The sequence below is a fragment of the Scomber japonicus genome, chromosome 5 (genome assembly GCF_027409825.1).
Source record: "Scomber japonicus isolate fScoJap1 chromosome 5, fScoJap1.pri, whole genome shotgun sequence".
Classification (NCBI taxonomy): Eukaryota; Metazoa; Chordata; class Actinopteri; order Scombriformes; family Scombridae; genus Scomber; species Scomber japonicus.
The window spans coordinates 30,382,690-30,399,371 of record NC_070582.1 but is presented as its reverse complement, the minus strand read 5'-3'; the positions used below and the strand labels follow the sequence as shown (position 1 = coordinate 30,399,371).

The 16,682-nt window shown below is 41.1% G+C and overlaps 1 protein-coding gene across 5 annotated transcripts in view; it reads left to right on the top strand.

Annotated features, from left to right (window-relative positions):
• The window catches only part of ppfibp2b (PPFIA binding protein 2b), an 86,750-nt gene extending 70,068 nt beyond the window's left edge, over window positions 1-16,682 (top strand). For 3 of the 5 annotated variants that reach the window (XM_053319303.1, XM_053319304.1, XM_053319307.1), the window contains 17 exons: window positions 2,106-2,167; window positions 2,261-2,336; window positions 2,455-2,537; window positions 2,673-2,740; window positions 2,852-2,917; window positions 3,005-3,065; window positions 3,308-3,355; window positions 4,660-4,828; window positions 7,443-7,578; window positions 7,682-7,801; window positions 7,895-8,045; window positions 8,427-8,538; window positions 8,650-8,738; window positions 8,940-9,062; window positions 9,797-9,922; window positions 10,007-10,195; window positions 12,504-13,737. In XM_053319303.1, the coding sequence (XP_053175278.1) occupies window positions 2,106-2,167; window positions 2,261-2,336; window positions 2,455-2,537; window positions 2,673-2,740; window positions 2,852-2,917; window positions 3,005-3,065; window positions 3,308-3,355; window positions 4,660-4,828; window positions 7,443-7,578; window positions 7,682-7,801; window positions 7,895-8,045; window positions 8,427-8,538; window positions 8,650-8,738; window positions 8,940-9,062; window positions 9,797-9,922; window positions 10,007-10,195; window positions 12,504-12,743 (1,919 nt within the window). In that variant the 3' untranslated portion in view covers window positions 12,744-13,737. Of the gene's footprint in view, window positions 1-2,105; window positions 2,168-2,260; window positions 2,337-2,454; window positions 2,538-2,672; window positions 2,741-2,851; window positions 2,918-3,004; window positions 3,066-3,307; window positions 3,356-4,659; window positions 4,829-7,442; window positions 7,579-7,681; window positions 7,802-7,894; window positions 8,046-8,426; window positions 8,539-8,649; window positions 8,739-8,939; window positions 9,063-9,796; window positions 9,923-10,006; window positions 10,196-12,503; window positions 13,738-14,170; window positions 14,237-16,097 lie in introns of those variants that run through there. The other 2 variants (XM_053319308.1, XM_053319306.1) reach the window with 2 other exon arrangements.

The following is a 16,682-nucleotide window of genomic DNA, read 5'->3' as shown; positions in this document are numbered from 1 at the left end:
CATGCTTATACGATGGCCACTTGACAACAAAATGCCACGTCTTCAAATGAAAAATACCAGTTGTATGTATACTCATATAACTCATTTCGGTCTTGATTTTCTTTTTTTTTTTAATGTGATTTGTTCTTCCTAAACCTACAGTAAAAGCAAGACCAGTCTGTCTTTTCTCTTCTGTTGTGGTTGCAGTCGACCCTCAGATCCCCAAGCTGCAGCTTCACTGTAGCTAATGTTATTTTAAAGGTGCTTTCTTTCATCCCTCTATTGTTAGTTGACTTGGATATTTAGATTCATGCAAATATCGTTTTAAACAAAAAAAATAGTTTAGTTCTCACTAAGCTATGATATTGTCTCTCTCTCTCTTTCTTTTTTTGTTGTTGTTGTTTTGGCTACACAAATAACACAACCTGAACACTCTTTAGTTAAAATTAATCAACACCATCCAGCCAATCAAAGTGGAGAATTCACAGTGGCCATGACATAAGTGTGTATAAAACTCTATGTACATCAGTGTCATATTACAAGTCTGATTTTAGGTTGTCCAGCCTCTACTGAAGCCAGCTAGAAAACTAAAGGGGTACTCCAGCAATTTAGCCTTGCTCTTTCACATTAAGTTGGGGGTCTCACCAGAGACAGGTTAGAATGGTCAGAACTGAAGCAACAGGGGCCATTATATCCTGACTCTCATCAATAAATCAATTAAGTGTATTTGGCAAATGCGGTCATTCAGTCCCAGTCCCAGTCAGTTCCTTTAAATTGTGCAATAAAAACAGATTAAATAAGTAATGATTAGCAGTATTTACAAAAATGAGTAATGTATGTGTATTTGCATAATTAGGAGGGTGGGCAGTCTTAGCTAGTGGTGTCATTTAGGATCCTACTAGCCTGAGGGTAGACGCTCATCCTGAACCTCTCAGTGCTGGCCGGGTGTTTCTAGCACCTTCTTCCTGACCGCTCCAGGTAGCAAAGGGTCATTATCCAGGTTGTTGGGATCCTTAATTATTCTCCTGAGATCATTCTTGTAGTACTTGGTGTAAATATCCTTTAGGCAGGGTGGAGAACCGCCTATTGAACAAACCACTCTATGCAGGGCCTTGCGGTCCTGTTCAGTGCTGTTTCCGTACTAGGCAGTGAACGCTCTCCATGGTGCAGGAGTCGAAATTCTTCAGTATTTGAGATGATACCTGGACTTTCCACAAGTATCTGAGGTGAAACAGTCTCTGCCTTGCCTTTCTCACCACCAAGTTTATACAGTTTACGATGTGGAAACCAAGATACTTGAAGCCGTCTTCCCTTTCCACCAAGGAACCGTTGATATTAAGCAAAGTTTCTTCCATGCTTCTTCCCAAAGTCCACTATCAGCTGCTTAATCTTGCTGGTGTTCAGGTGTAGATTGTCGTCCTGACATTAGCAGATCAGGTCCTCTACTTCCTTCAGGTAGGCCTTTTCATTGTTATCTATGATCAGGCCCACCACAGCTGTGTCGTCAGCAAACATTGGCGATGGTGTTGGAGTCAATAGTGGCTACACAGTGGTGTGTGTACAGGGAGTACAGCAGGGGGCTCAGAACGCAGTCCTGGGGTGCTCCGTTGTTAAGGATGAGGGTAGAAGAGGTGTGTCCGCCTACCCTCAGTTTATGTCCCAGTTAAATTTCACATTCTCACCACACTATACATCTGTTTAACACTTGAAAACTGACCCCTTAATGTGTAAAATTGGTGGCGTTCCTCTTTTAAGATAAATGTCCATATTTGAAAGGATGTTAAGTGACATTTGGCACCAGGTGTGTGTGTGTGTGTGTGTTTGTATATTGTCGCTGATAAAAAAAGCCTTTTTTTAAAAACAACATTTGAGGGTTTTCTCTTGATACAGGCACCATCATCATCATCAGCAGTTCCATCATTATGAGAAGCTGCAGTGTTTGTCTCAGGTGATGGTGCACGGGGCAGTCGTGCTGTCAGTGTGGATTTGTTTTGCTTGTTGGTTCTCGTTAGCATGGCTGTCATTGTCTGTCGCCCGTCACAACTCGTTAACTAGATCTGAATAAACTAGACTGGAGGTTACGTGATTTTAATGCCTTGCTTTTTTGTTTTTTTCTTCTTTGTTAGACCAGGAATACCAGAGATTAAAAGTGGGGATGGAGTCTTTGTTAGCTTCAAATGATGAAAAGGTAAACCAATTTTTTTCTAATACCACAAAAATTGTACTTATATATTATACATCTGATGATTTTTGGTCCCATGTGGTTATTTGTTATCAACAGGACCGTCGTATAGAGGAACTGACCATTTTGCTCGGCCAGTACAGAAAGATGAGGGAGGTCATGGCACTAACACAGGGTAAAAATGACATCTTTTTCTTTTTTACATTACCCTTTATTAGGTCATATTTTAGTGGATAAACACTCCCCTTTTCTTCTCTCCTCTCTTATCTATGATCTGTGTTTGTACCAACAAGGGAGCAGCGAAGAAGAGCTGAGCGGCAGTTTAAAACTCCGAGCCATCACACACAAAGCTCACTCTGACATGCTCAGGTCAGAGGTAAGGTTACGCTGTGTATGCAGTTTTTGTTTTTTTCCCACCGCCACAACCCGTAGTAACAAAAGACAAACTACACAAATAGACATTCACGTTTTGCCTGAAGAAGTAAGTAAATTCTGTTTTGTCTCTGCACAGATGTCATCCAGAGGGTCCTCTCCACTTATGTTATCCTCATCCCCCTACCAGAGAGAACTGGATTCAAGGTACAAGCATAAACACATAGAAACGCACACGCACACACACACACACACACACACACTACACATCTCACAGCTTAATATTTAATCCAAACTCTTGTGTGCTATTTCTTCTAGTATTCAGAACTCAATGGACACATCTCTGGTATCCACTGCAGATACAAGCTTCTTTAATGGATCGTGGTGAGTAGAAGCTGCGTGTCACTTTCATTCACAGGAAATTCAAAGGAAAAGCAGTTCATCAAATAGAAATGATGTGTTTTTCACCAGGCATCAGCGCAGGTTGCTGTCCAGCAGTCTAGAAGAGCTGCAGAGCGGATCCTTACTAAAGGTTCATCACTGCATTTCAATCTGTTTCTTACTTCTACTGATTCAAATCTAATCAAACTAATCTATATATCTAATCCAACCTGCTACATTTGCTTCTGCTAACTCTGAAAATGAATGTGTCTTTAATCTGACTGTTTGATTACTAACCTGCTAACTCTGGGTTTGTTTCTCTCTCTATGTGTGTGTGTGTGTGCCCTTTTTCTCTCTCCTGTGTATGTGTATGTGTGTGTGTTTTGGCTGTAGGCTGTAGAGATCCAGCCAGCTGAAAGGGAATCAGATGTAGGGGCAGAGGTACTGATCTGCTGCATGATGTAACCACAACTGTGGCACGCAGCTTCATAAAGAGACACACATTATGTACATTTAGACACTACAGCTCATAAATAATAGGGATGAAGCCCAGCTGATCTGACAGCGATCAGATCAGCTGGACTTACACTGAAAGTGAGTTAGACACATTCCTGTTATATAAGTGCATGAGAAGTCAAGGCATTTCTGATATTTATTGTTGATGATAACCACATAGGGTGCTTGTTTCTGTTGTTTATTCACCTTGTATTATTCTGAGTTATTAAATTATTCACCTGATCTTTTGAATGCCACCCTGAGCAAGCTGCATATCTCTGAAATGAAGCCACAAAGAGGTCAAACATGACATTGTAGAGGCTGTAGATGACTATTTATGAGCAGATTTGTGCACTCTTCTTCTTATAAGGTACCAGTGGCAAACAGTAGCGCCAGTAAGTACTTAAAAGTTGACCATTTTCATCTTTTTTTAAGTAGTTGAAATGCTTAAGAAGGCTGCAGGTGTGACAGTAACAAGTGAAGTACTGATCTGTCACGAAGACTGATTCAAAGTATAAAAACTCTACCTCTCTGCCTCTATCTTTGCTTGAAATCCCTTCATAAAGTGAGATTAAGTGGGTAATGCTGACTGTGATGTAACGCTCCAGGTGCCCTTTGACCTCTTGTTCCCAGCATGACAAGCAAAGTTCACATCACGTTTTCCCTTTGAGGAATAGAAAATAAAACCTCCTATGTGAGCACACTCTTCCAACACATATATATACACACTACACACATATTCATTCACACACACACACACACACAAAGGGCCACGACCCACCTGAAGTGGCTGTCAGTAGTGCTCGGCGTCACAGCTGCCTCCCAGCTGTTTCTTACTGCTGGCCTTTCTCCTCTTACTCCTTCAGAGCCTGGCTGACTTTGATGCTGGTCAGATAGCAGCAGCAGCATCAGACATTCACCCTCCAAAGGACACAATGTTACACAACAGAGCCAAGGAGCAAAATCAAATCATGATTCCGACGTTATCCTATGAAAGATATTTACACGGGACTGTCCAGCTTGTATACAGACGGAGAGGGAATCGGTTGTGTAATACAAAGTCACTGAGTTCTAAGTTATTTTAGCTACGACTGATCTGAATATCATATTTTATCAGAACATGATGTGCCCACTTTTCATCATCAGTGTATCTATTGCAAAGAAGATTGTACATTTCAATCCAAAATGGTGCTACACTACACCAAATAAAAAAAGCTGACATATTGTGTGTGTGTGTGTGTGTTGTACAGAGTCCTCACATGGAGCTGAACAAGTACCAGACGTTGCCGGGGAAGATGAGTAAAAAGAGCGAGCTGCGTGCCGAGCTGAACGGAGACAGAGAGAGAAACGGAGAGTATTTATCTCCCGTCCAGCTGTCTCCAGTCCACAACCACAACCACGACCAGGACTACAGTCTGAGTGAGCATCTACACGTTTGAGTCCGCTCTAGTGTTTTAACTCTGAAACATGCTCATTTTCTTGTGTCGTCTATCTGGAACAGAAAAGAATGCATGACTAGAAACTGTAAATGTTGAATAACTCTTTGTCAACTAACTTTGCTCCAACTGCTTCCTTTCTCTTTGCCCTTTCTCCTCCTTCTCCTCCTCCTCCTCCTCTCCTGCTTTGCTGTCGGATTGCTGTTTTTCCTCTGTTTGTTTTCTGGCTGCAGTTCGCTGCAGGAGCGCCAGTGCTCCGGCTTTAGGTACCGTATGCTCACACGGAAATCCAAACATCGGAAATATACACTTTCAGAATTCTCTAATGTTGTTGTTCTGATTCTGAAATCATACAAACACAAGGTTTTTTTTTTGTCAAACTAAATTCATGGTCATTATCTTGTGAAGAAAACAAGATTGTCTGTCACAGTCACAGCTCAGAGGTGAGCAGACTCTGGTTGAGTAGGTGAAGATCAAGCAGCTTTAGGGTCGGGATTATTAGGCTTCCCTCATGACTCACAGAGCTTGTTGAAGATAATGCTCAGCTCTCTCGCATCAGCATTCACTGAAACACACACACACACACACACACACACATATTTAAGCTAATAGGCACAGCCACCCATGTATCTGCCCACACAGAGGCAGAGCTTAAAGCAGGAGGGTAATCAGAGGGCTTTGAGAGGGCGAGGGGTGCATGCTTAAGGATGTGTGCAGTTCAACTTAGCTTAGACATCCAAAGTAAACAAATAAGGATGCAACCTGACATCCTATCCCCCTCCCCTCCCCTCTCATCTTCTCCCCCCCCTCCACACACACACACTCTCACTGATTCACCCAGCACGCTTTCACTGACTGTCTGGATCAGGATGTTGCAGAGACAGAGCACGTTGAGCAAAGGCTCAAAGCAAACAGGAGTCAAATAAAACAGATCATGTCTCCTGTTATATACATATACACAGAGGAGGAAAATAGCTGTACTTCATCACAATGAGGTACTTTTATTTTACTTGAGTATTTCCATTTTGTGCTACTTTATACTTCCACTCCACTAAAGTTCAGAGGGAAATTGTGTAGACATTTGTTATGTCGGGATAAGCCCCTTGAGATGTATCATCTAGTCTTCAAGGGGGGTCCCAAACAAATTCTCACAACAAAGGGATAACAGATATAGTATTAGACATAATGATATATAAATAAACAATGACACACGCAACCAACAAAACAACTAAATACGACCTTTAAAAACTAAGATGAATCTAGAAATAAAGGAAATAAAGGAATAGTTGTAGCAATACTGAAAACATGAGCAATCTAAGCAAAATGATGATAGAGCAGATACTGTATGTGTAGGTCAATCAGAAAGAGAGTGGAGATCATTAATAAAGATCTCTGCTGAAATCTCTGCTGATTGAGTAAAGCTGATTCACACTCTCTGAAAACAACACATTGCTTTCTGATGTGAAAATACAAATGAAACCACAGCAATGCATGTTGGGAAAGACCAATAGCATGGAGCTTGTCCAGAAGAAGATAGTGATGGTGATAATATAAATTACCGTACAAAGTATAATTATAAAATATTGTACTTTCTATTCAACTAATAGTTGAACTTTTACTGTAGTGGGACTTTACATGCAGGACTTTTAGTTGTAATGGAGTATTGTTACATTGCTGAATGAATACTTCTACTTAAGTAAAGGATCTGAATACTGTATACATGTACTAAATGAAAGCTCCACTAGTGTGAGTTTATTTTAACACCACCTTTGTAAAACTCATGAAAGAGGGAATAATCTTTTCAGTCTGGTCAGAGTTTTGAGGACAATGCTGCAGATAAAGAGTCTTCCACTAAGAAAAGACAAACAAACCCAGCACCCTGTGGTTGTGACATGACCTCATCAGTCCATAGCTCACCCTTTCATAATGTATACACCAACCACACTCACTGTGTCTGTAGGATAAATATGCGTTTCATGTCAACAAGAAGACTTCATCTAGTCTTAGTTTGGAGTTTGGCACCTGCCTAAGGCTCATGGATTTGCATGTTTCCACTTCACACACTTAACATGAACTGAGTGCATGAACATTTATTCTGAAGATAAAGAGGGTGTGACTAATGCTTGCTTCTACTTGCTTTCTTCTCACTTTACTAACTTCCTCTGCCTCAGGATCTCCTGGAAAACATGACCTCTATGATGTTGGTGGGTACTGCATCACAACCTTAGTGTGTACACTAGTTCTAGTTCTCCACTGTCTGAGTAGTTGGATGTATGACTGTTTATGTGGTAGTTTTATTGTACAGGCAGTGAATGACCAGAGATGGACTGCTTTTTATATTATTTAAATATCTGTTTTAGCTTTTGTCTTTGGTTTATTGTTATGGGAAAATTCTGGAAAAGTGTGTACAAACATCTTTTGGAAAATTGGCTTCAGCACCAAATGTACTATTAAAGTATAAGGCTATAAACACCAAATGTATCCATGTGTTCCCAGTAGACTATCACTATCTGCTGCATGTTAAGTGATAGTAGGTGACCAGAGCTGCTAATGCTGAAGTTAAAAATGTTCCCTGTCACTGTGTTTTTGTTTGTCAGGGCATTCAGAAAAGCTGGAGGAGAGTGTCCTATCAGACCAGTCCCCCCTGTCCTCCGGAGTGGACTCTGGACAGCAGTCCCCTGTCTCACCAGACAACAGGAAGACTCACAGAGGCATTAAGAAACTCTGGGGGAAGTAAGTTTTGCTGTCACATTCCTCACCTTGTTTTTTCAATCTCTGTCTTTACAGTACATATGTCCTTCACACGCACTCACACACACTTTTTGTCATCCCCAAGGATTCGTCGCAGTCAGTCAGGTAGTCCTGTTCAGGTGCATGACCCAGAGCTGGGAGAGTTCAAGAGGGGAGGCTTCAGAGCCACAGCTGGACCACGACTGGCCCGTTCAGGGAACACACGGTACAAAAACACACTATGTTCAGTTTTTGTTGACACTGTTTTAGTCGTGAATCTTATTTTAAAACTCTTTTATTTCTCTTTCCGCCACGTCAGAGACCTGAAGATACCTTTTTCTAAGTGGAACACAGAGCAGGTGTGTGACTGGCTCGAGGACATCGGACTCGGTCAATACAGCATCCTCGCTCGCCACTGGGTCACCAGCGGTCAGTCTTTACTGTCGGCTACCCCACAAGACCTAGAGAAGGTACACACACACACACACACACACACACACACACACACACACACATCCATCTGACGCTCCAAAACGCTCCCTAGTTTACCTGACAAATCTTCCATCCAAACTGTCAATTTTTTATTTATTTTTTACATTCACCTGTCCAATTGTTGTTGCTGTCTGTCTGTTTAGTCAGCATTTAGCAACGCCTGCCTCTGCTTTTCAAGCTGCTGTTTAGTTTCGCCTTCAACACTGTCACATTCTCTACCTCAACAACAACCCTCTCTGGCTCTCCCACCAGGATGCATCTTTTTTTCAATTCTTTTCTTTGTTTTCCTTTTAATCAAATGACTCATGAATAATGTAAGCGTGACAAGAAATGTAAATTAGCTCTCTTTGTGTCTCCAGGAACTAGCGATAAAGAATCCGCTGCACAGGAAGAAGCTCCAGCTGGCCATCAAGACGTTCAGCAGCAAACAGGTGGAGAAATCTGCCGAGCTCGATTACGTCTGGGTCACTCGTAAGTACTGAAATCTCACACACACACACACACATAAACACACAAACACACCAACAGAACTTTATTCTGACGTTCATCTTGTTGAAAACGCTGATATTTTGTGCTCCAAAGGCTGGTTGGACGACATTGGCCTTCCTCAGTACAAAGACCAGTTTAATGAAGGAAGAGTGGATGGACAGATGCTGCAGTACCTCACTGTGGTGAGTTTGGAATCAATGATTTGAAGTTTAATAACATCTTTAAACCAATGTCTGTGGAATTCCAGATAAGTGAAGTCATGAATCAATTTCTGGCAAGTTTTGGCTTCTTCGATATTAAAAGTACCAAAACCTTGGCTCCTTTGGTGTTTTCTTTCTCCTGTTGTATATCCACTCCTCTCCTATTTCTTCTCTCTATCTCAGAATGACTTGCTATTCCTAAAAGTGACCAGCCAGCTGCATCACCTCAGCATCAAGTGTGCCATCCATGTTCTACATGTCAACAAGTTCAACCCTCACTGCCTCAAACGCAGGCCCAGCAATGAGGTGAGTCAGCTGTGTGTAACTGTACTGTTCAAAGGAAAATGCTCATCTATCCTACTGATGTCATCACTCCAACAGAAACAACAACATAGAAAGAAAGGAGGAAGGAGAATTAATGTAATTTTGTTTGTTCAATTGTAATTCTTGAATTAAAGGTTAGGGTTATCCTCAAAGAAGACAAGGAGTGGCAAAATGTTGATGTCTAGAATTTAGATAATGCAGCTTTCTCTTATATGTTATTTAAAGGTGTGTTTTTGAGTTTTAGCTTCTTATGACATTAGAGTCCAAACTAAAGTCTTTCTTAAAACCTTTGCAATTGCCTTCAATTAAAATAAATAACAGACTATTGTTATATATTACACTGCACTGATGCTATTTTATCTTGTGTTTCTTTTATGTTTTATGTTTTCTTTCTATGTCCTCTAAGGCATCTTGAATTGCCTTGCTTTACTTTATAAAGTTGCCTGAATTCCAGATTCAGATTTTAACATCTGATTTTAGACTTCTGAATTTTCCAAATTCTAAATTTCAAAAGTGCCCTAAAACATCATTTTAATGTTTGAAACATGGTGCAAATGTAGGAAGTATAGTACACATGACATATTGATCCTGTATTGAAAATGCTATTGAAACTTTTGATCGTCTTCTCCTCATGAACATATTAGTGGGTGTGTGCAAATTGCTCTGTGTCCATACATGCAAACTCTTGTGTGTGTGTGTGTGTGCGCGCATTTCAGAACCAATTCACTCCCAATGAGGTGGTCCAGTGGTCCAACCACAGGGTCATGGAGTGGCTGAGGTCGGTGGACCTGGCAGAGTACGCCCCCAACCTGAGGGGCAGCGGAGTGCACGGAGGGCTGGTAGTAAGTAACACATAGTCACACAGTTAATGAGGCTAAATAAACAAAGCTACACAAAGCGAGTTAAACTCATCTCTTATCTCACAGATGCTGGAGCCTCGGTTTAGCTCGGACACGCTGGCCATGCTGCTGAACATCCCCCCTCAGAAAACGCTGTTGAGACGCCACTTAGCCACCAACTTCAACAACCTGGTGGGAGTACAGGCCCAGCAGGAGAAGAGAGAGTACACTGAGGCAGTGGGCTACTCACCACTCAACACCACTGCTAAAGTCAAGGTGAGGAAATAAAAGCACAGGCACTGTTATCGTACCGTTTCGTATCATACTGTATCGTATCGTACTGTATTGTATCATACTGTATTGTATCATACTGTATCATACTGTATCGTATTGTACTGTATCGTATCGTACTGTATCGTATCGTACTGTATCGTATCGTACTGTATCGTATCGTACTGTATCGTATCATACTGTATCGTATCGTACTGTATCGTATCATACTGTATCGTATCGTATCATACTGTATCGTATCGTACTGTATCGTATCGTACTGTATCGTATTGTACTGTACCGTATCGTACTGTATCGTATTGTACTGTACCGTATCGTACTGTATCGTATCGTACTGTACCGTATCGTACTGCACCGTATCGTACTGTATCGTATCGTACTGTACCGTATCGTACTGTATCGTATCGTACTGTACCGTATCGTACTGTATCGTATCGTACTGTATCGTATCGTACTGTACCGTATCGTACTGTACCGTATCGTACTGTATCGTATTGTACTGTATCGTATCGTACTGTACCGTATCGTACTGCACCGTATCGTACTGTATCGTATTGTACTGTATCGTATCGTACTGTACCGTATCGTACTGCACCGTATCGTACTGTACCGTATCGTACTGCACCGTATCGTACTGTATCGTATCGTACTGTACCGTATCGTACTGTATCGTATCGTACTGTATCGTATCATACTGTACCGTATCGTACTGTATCGTATCGTACTGTATCGTATCGTACTGTATCGTATCGTACTGTATCGTATCATACTGTATCGTATCATACTGTATCGTACTGTATCGTATCATACTGTATCGTATCGTGAGTGAATATATCAGTATTGCTATCTGCCTGGTGGGAGCACATGCCCAGCAGGAGAAGAGAGAGTACACTGAGGTGGTGTAGCAGTACACACCACTCAACACCACCCCTTAAGTCAAGGTGAGAAAATAAAAGCACCGGTACTATTATACAGCCTGAAGTACTGCATTATAATGCATTAAGTGAGCACACGCCTCATTTTCTACAAGCGTGAGAGAAAGCACCTAAATGTGTGGCGTCAGCTCAGTTTAAGCTCTGAGCCTTCAGTGTGTTTAAGCCTGCGAGAGCAGAGTAAACCCAGCACTGCTCTGCTCCTCCTCACAGCTTTAAGACTCCTCTCTAAGTCCCCCTGTGCTCCACTCAGGCACCAAAAAAACCCACAACTCACACTTACTGTTGACCCATGTATGACCTCGGACACTTAAATCTTAATTTTCTTAAGCTGCTCCATATTTCTATGGATGGTTTTTAGGACAAATGTAATGTAATAGACTGTGGGGTTTTAAAAACACTAAAAGAGATTTACTTGTGTGTGGATTTCCTCCTTGAGGTCCAGCCACATGCCAAGTGATATCCTATGGTGCTTTGTGATAATATCACAGCAGCTTTAGTCAGCAAGAGCAAGCTCAAAGGACACATTTATAGAAGCTGCTGTGTGTGGTACATTTACTGCTCACATGTAGTGAAAGAAGAAAGTGTGAGTATATAAAACACTGAGTACAGATGTGATGTTAAGGCACAGAATATAATACCTCTGTCTGTAGGCTAAAAGTTTTTAATCTACTAACTAATCAGAAGTGTTTGAAGTTGTGTGCAGCACTGTTTGCACTAGTCCACCTCTGCAAGACAAATTTCACTCGGGACATTAAACTTTATTGTATTGTATCATCGTATTGTATCCAATCATCTTATTATATCGTATCAGTTTGTTTCGTATCATCGCATTATATCGTATCGTATCATCTTATTGTATCATACCTTATCATATATCGTATCATATGATAAAATGCATCTCAAGTATACAATTTAAAGCTTTGGGGGGGGGGCAATGTAACAAACTGAAAACAAAAACCTTGACGCATTATTATCACCTTTTATAAAGGTGTGAAGTTGAATTTATCAGAGCCTTTTCAATCACCAACGGGATGAGGTTGATGAGAGGTGAGACTGAAGCAAAACAAAGAGCTGAAAGGAAGTATAATGCTCTCAGGTGATAACTGTCTTTCACAATAGCACACAGTCATTTGACATATTGTTATTACTGCAGCTTTTTAAAAAATCCCCCCCTCATTATACTAACCCTAACCCTTGGTGTTGAAGGTAACAATACGTGAACATGTGCAGATGATCAGATGTGATGCACACCAACTAATTTCAGTCTAGTCACTATGAATCAGCCTGATGGCAGCAGCTGCAGAGGAGATTGAAAAGACAACCTAACAGTCAAATCGTCTTCTCTTGTTTCATTGCAGCCAAAGAAGTTGGGCTTCTCTAACTTGACTCATCTCAGGAGGAGACGGCCGGATGAATCCACAGACTACATCTGTCCCATGGAGTCGTCCTCGCCTCAGTCAGGACAGACTGCGGTCAACGGGGTACAGATGCGCTCCTACGTCGGCTTCAGAGGACTGAGCCCCATCCTGGACCGAGAGCCCGACCGCTCCAGGGACCAGGTGGGGCTCAACGACGACAGATCTGACCCATCTCCATGACAACAGCTGTGACAGCAACATGGCGATACTATGTCAACATCATGGACAACTATGTTGTCACGCTTTTCCATCAGCCAATCGGTTATCACTACTGCTACTCTGCTTCCTTTGCTTGCGGCCCATCACACCTCAGCCCGCTCCCTCCCTGCTCCTTTAAACCCCGCCCATCAGCCCGACCCTGTGCCTTACGAGTGAAGAGATCTCACAGACGCCCAGATAAACCTGCCTGACTGTGCCACAGTCGCTAGCTGCTTGTCATGAAGGGTGTACTGACACAGTGAATCTTGCACACTTGAAGTAATTTCATTTCCAGTCAGATGCCTCACTAACCCGACCTCAGCCTCAAACCTGTGCCATCTAACTCATCTCGAGAGAACACTGCCTCTCTTTGGACTCCACTTCCTGTGACATCACTTCCTGTAATCCACACAGTATACATGGACATCTCTTGTTGTACAGTATTAAGCCATTGTTCTAACATTTGTGCGCCACCATTAGATGATTTTATATATGTGTGAGTCGGCTATCGCATCATTTACACTTTTGATTTTGCAGTTTGAGTAGAGTTCTGTCGCATGGTTGAGATGAACTTGTGCAATATTTGCATAATCTTATTATGGATGGATTTTATTTAATATTTATGTGATTGCAGAGCAAATTCTAAAGTAGTAGTAATCAATACATTTTGTTTGGAACCTGAGGTGGTGATTTTGTACTGTTATTTTCATATTTGACTGTAATAGTATTTTTATAGTAAAGAGAATCCTGCTCCGTGAAAGAAAACCTAACGGTTGTCCTGTAAATGTAAAAAGATTGATTCAAATCATTTAATAAACAAAATCATACGTGTGTAAAAGTTGATTCCTTATTTAAACACAAGAAGCAGTGCGTGTAATTAACTTTTTTCTGTGGATGTAAAACAATATTAAGGATAGGCATTCTCTTTAGGAGGTACACATGGGCAACTCTTACTGATTTCTCTTATTAAATGAATCCCCACTATGAAGATAAAGAGAAGCAGATGTGATTTGAGGCACTTGAAATGTGGCTTTTGTACATTGTGTGTTTCTGTGCTGCTATCCAGAGCCATGGCTGGCCACATGCCTCAATAACCTGCATCAACCACTAACCTGCTTCCATTATCATCACCCTCACCATCATGGCAGCTGTCATGGCTGTTTATGACACCAGCTTCCCCTTAGATGGCTGCTGACCATCACCATGGTAACCCATGTTTGAGTATGGCTCAGCATGCAGCTGCAGGTACAAGCCTCATACATCCCTTCAGTCAGTAATTTATACTAAAGCCTGAGAAACCTATCATTGTTTCACTGAAAATACTTCTGTAATTGTGACTCGTCATGGGTTCATGAGACCTGTGTGTGTGTGTGTGTGTGTGTGTGTGTGTGTGTGTGTGTGTGTTGCAGATGGTGATCACAGAGGGCACCGTGTTGCAAATAGAGGCTCTGTCTGAAAGCATCAACAACCTCACAGTAAGCACAAACACACACACACAAGCTGCTGATTAACGGCCTGTGCAGCTGATTCACTCACAAAATAACTGCTCCTCATTGGCTGCAGCAGCCGTTTGAGTCACTCAGATGGAAAACTCTGGATTTAACCTGGGGCAGAAAAAACATTAAAACGTCGCAGGTCTAAGTGCAAATTTGAAAACAACACGACTGCCAGTGTGAAACATACTCACTGGTATTTTACTGCTTGCTGTTATCAGGCAGATTGCAGCTCCTGTTGTGAAGTTGTCTTAGAAATTCAGCCCAAAGGCTCCACATAATAAATGTGTAAAAGCACTTCTCAGTAGCAGCCTAGAGCAACATTTCAAGTGGAAAACTGTATAATAAACATCAAACTAAAATATCACCTCTGTTTCATTACACTTTTAAGATTTTCATTTCAAAGTGAAATATTTTCCAAGTCTAACTGAAGAAATGAACTGAACTAAATTAACTTTTACGTTACTGTTTCAGACTTTTTTTTTTTTTTTTTCATAAGGAATACGTGACATTGTGGAATTATTGTTGAAACAATGACATTGTGCTTTCAATAGTGCTGATGAATAATGAAATAAAAGACTTTTTCTGATAAGTCATGGCATGAAAAGCAAAATGAATGATGGCCACATTCCATGTAGGGATGTCGTGCATTATGCTGGATCATGGCTTACTGACCAAAGTAGTGAAAGAAGTACCGAGACCTTTTACCTAAAAGTGTGGTTTGACATTTTGGGAAAGTCGCCTTTTTGATTTTTTGTGAACTAGATGAGAAGATTAAGGAGACTGTTAGCTTAGCTTAGCATAAAGACTGAAAAAAGTTGGAAACTGCTTACACGGCTCTGCCCAAAGATACAAAAATGTCTGTGCCAGGCCAAGAATGAATCCAATACACAACCCCTCCTAAAACCACAATGTGATATTTTTACATGTCAGTTTTCGTATAAATTAAACAAAAGAGATATTAGGATTTATTAGTGAGCTTTACAGTCGCTGTTAGGCATATTTTTGCTAAGCTAAGCTAACCAGCTGCTGGCTGTTGCTTCATATTTAACCCAGTGACATGAGAGTGGTACCGATCTTCTCATCTAACTCTGCGAGAGTAGAGTAGTAGTATTATCAAAAAGTAATCCATTTAAATTTTCAGACGTAGCCACAGAAAAAATGTTGGCGAAATGTACTTAACGTATATTGAATGAAGATCATCATACAGCCTGGCCCTGACTAGGTGTTATTTTATACTGTTTATATTACATTAAATGATTAACATTTGGGTAACTGAATATGTATAGTGGATATGTATAATGCAAATACGCTTTACATGGAAAATCTTAGTTGGAGTCAAAATGTTAAGCTGCAGAAAATAGAAATGCTTGTATTTAAGTAGAATAATTGAGTAAATGTGCGTCATCATTTATGTTTTTAGTTCCACCTGTGCTTTTCCTGCTATGACAAGTCAACATATCTGCTATGACAAATGTCCATTGTTGCTTATTCTGCAGTGAAGCTGGTTTGACTCTGACTTGGGATCAGTTCTCCTCATACTTTTCCTCCTGAAAGGTGTTATACAGTATGTACAAGATCTAAACATAAGCAGTATCATTTCTGTTAACAAATTAGGCCTGTCGAGACAAATTTGACAAAGTCCTTGTCATGAACCTGATGTTGCCACTTAAGTCAAAGACTTTTGATATAAAATCTCCTGGTCTCACTTATTCTTAGAGCCAATGCCAATACCAAATTTACCCAAACTAAATGTGTTAACTGATCCTCGGTCAATGATAAAGACCAACTACCAAGCTCTCTAACTCATTGCCACTCTAACTCATTGATGCTTTGCTTCCAGTATCTGCTCAGCCAAGACGAGCTACGGAAGGAGCTGAGGCGGTCTCAGACGGCGCTAGTTTGAAGGACAATGGCGTGATGCTGTCGGCTCACTAACGCTGTCAATCAAGACAGAAACCTGTAGCAGCAAGTGCATACCTGAACTGTACCTCAAGCCCCGGCTTAACACTGCAGTGTGCAGCGGGTTACATCTACAGTGCATTCAGAGAGTATTCAGACCCCTTCACTTCTTTAACATTTTGTTAAGTTGCAACCTCATGTTAAAATAGTTTAAATTCATTTTTCCCCTCATCAATCTATACTCAATAACCAGTAATGGCAAAGCACAAACAAGATTTTAGATGTTTTTTGCAAATGTATTAAAAAGAAAAAACTCACATTGATGTAGGTACTCGGAGCATTTACTCAGTACTTGAAGCACTTTTGGCAGTGATTACAGCCTCAAGTTTTCTGAGGTATGACGCAACAAGTTTTGCACATCTAGATTTGGGGATTTTCTGCCATTCTTCTCTGCAGATCTTCTCAAGTTTTGTCAGGTTTGATGGAAACCGTTGGTGGACGGCCATGTTCAGGTCTCTCCAGAGAT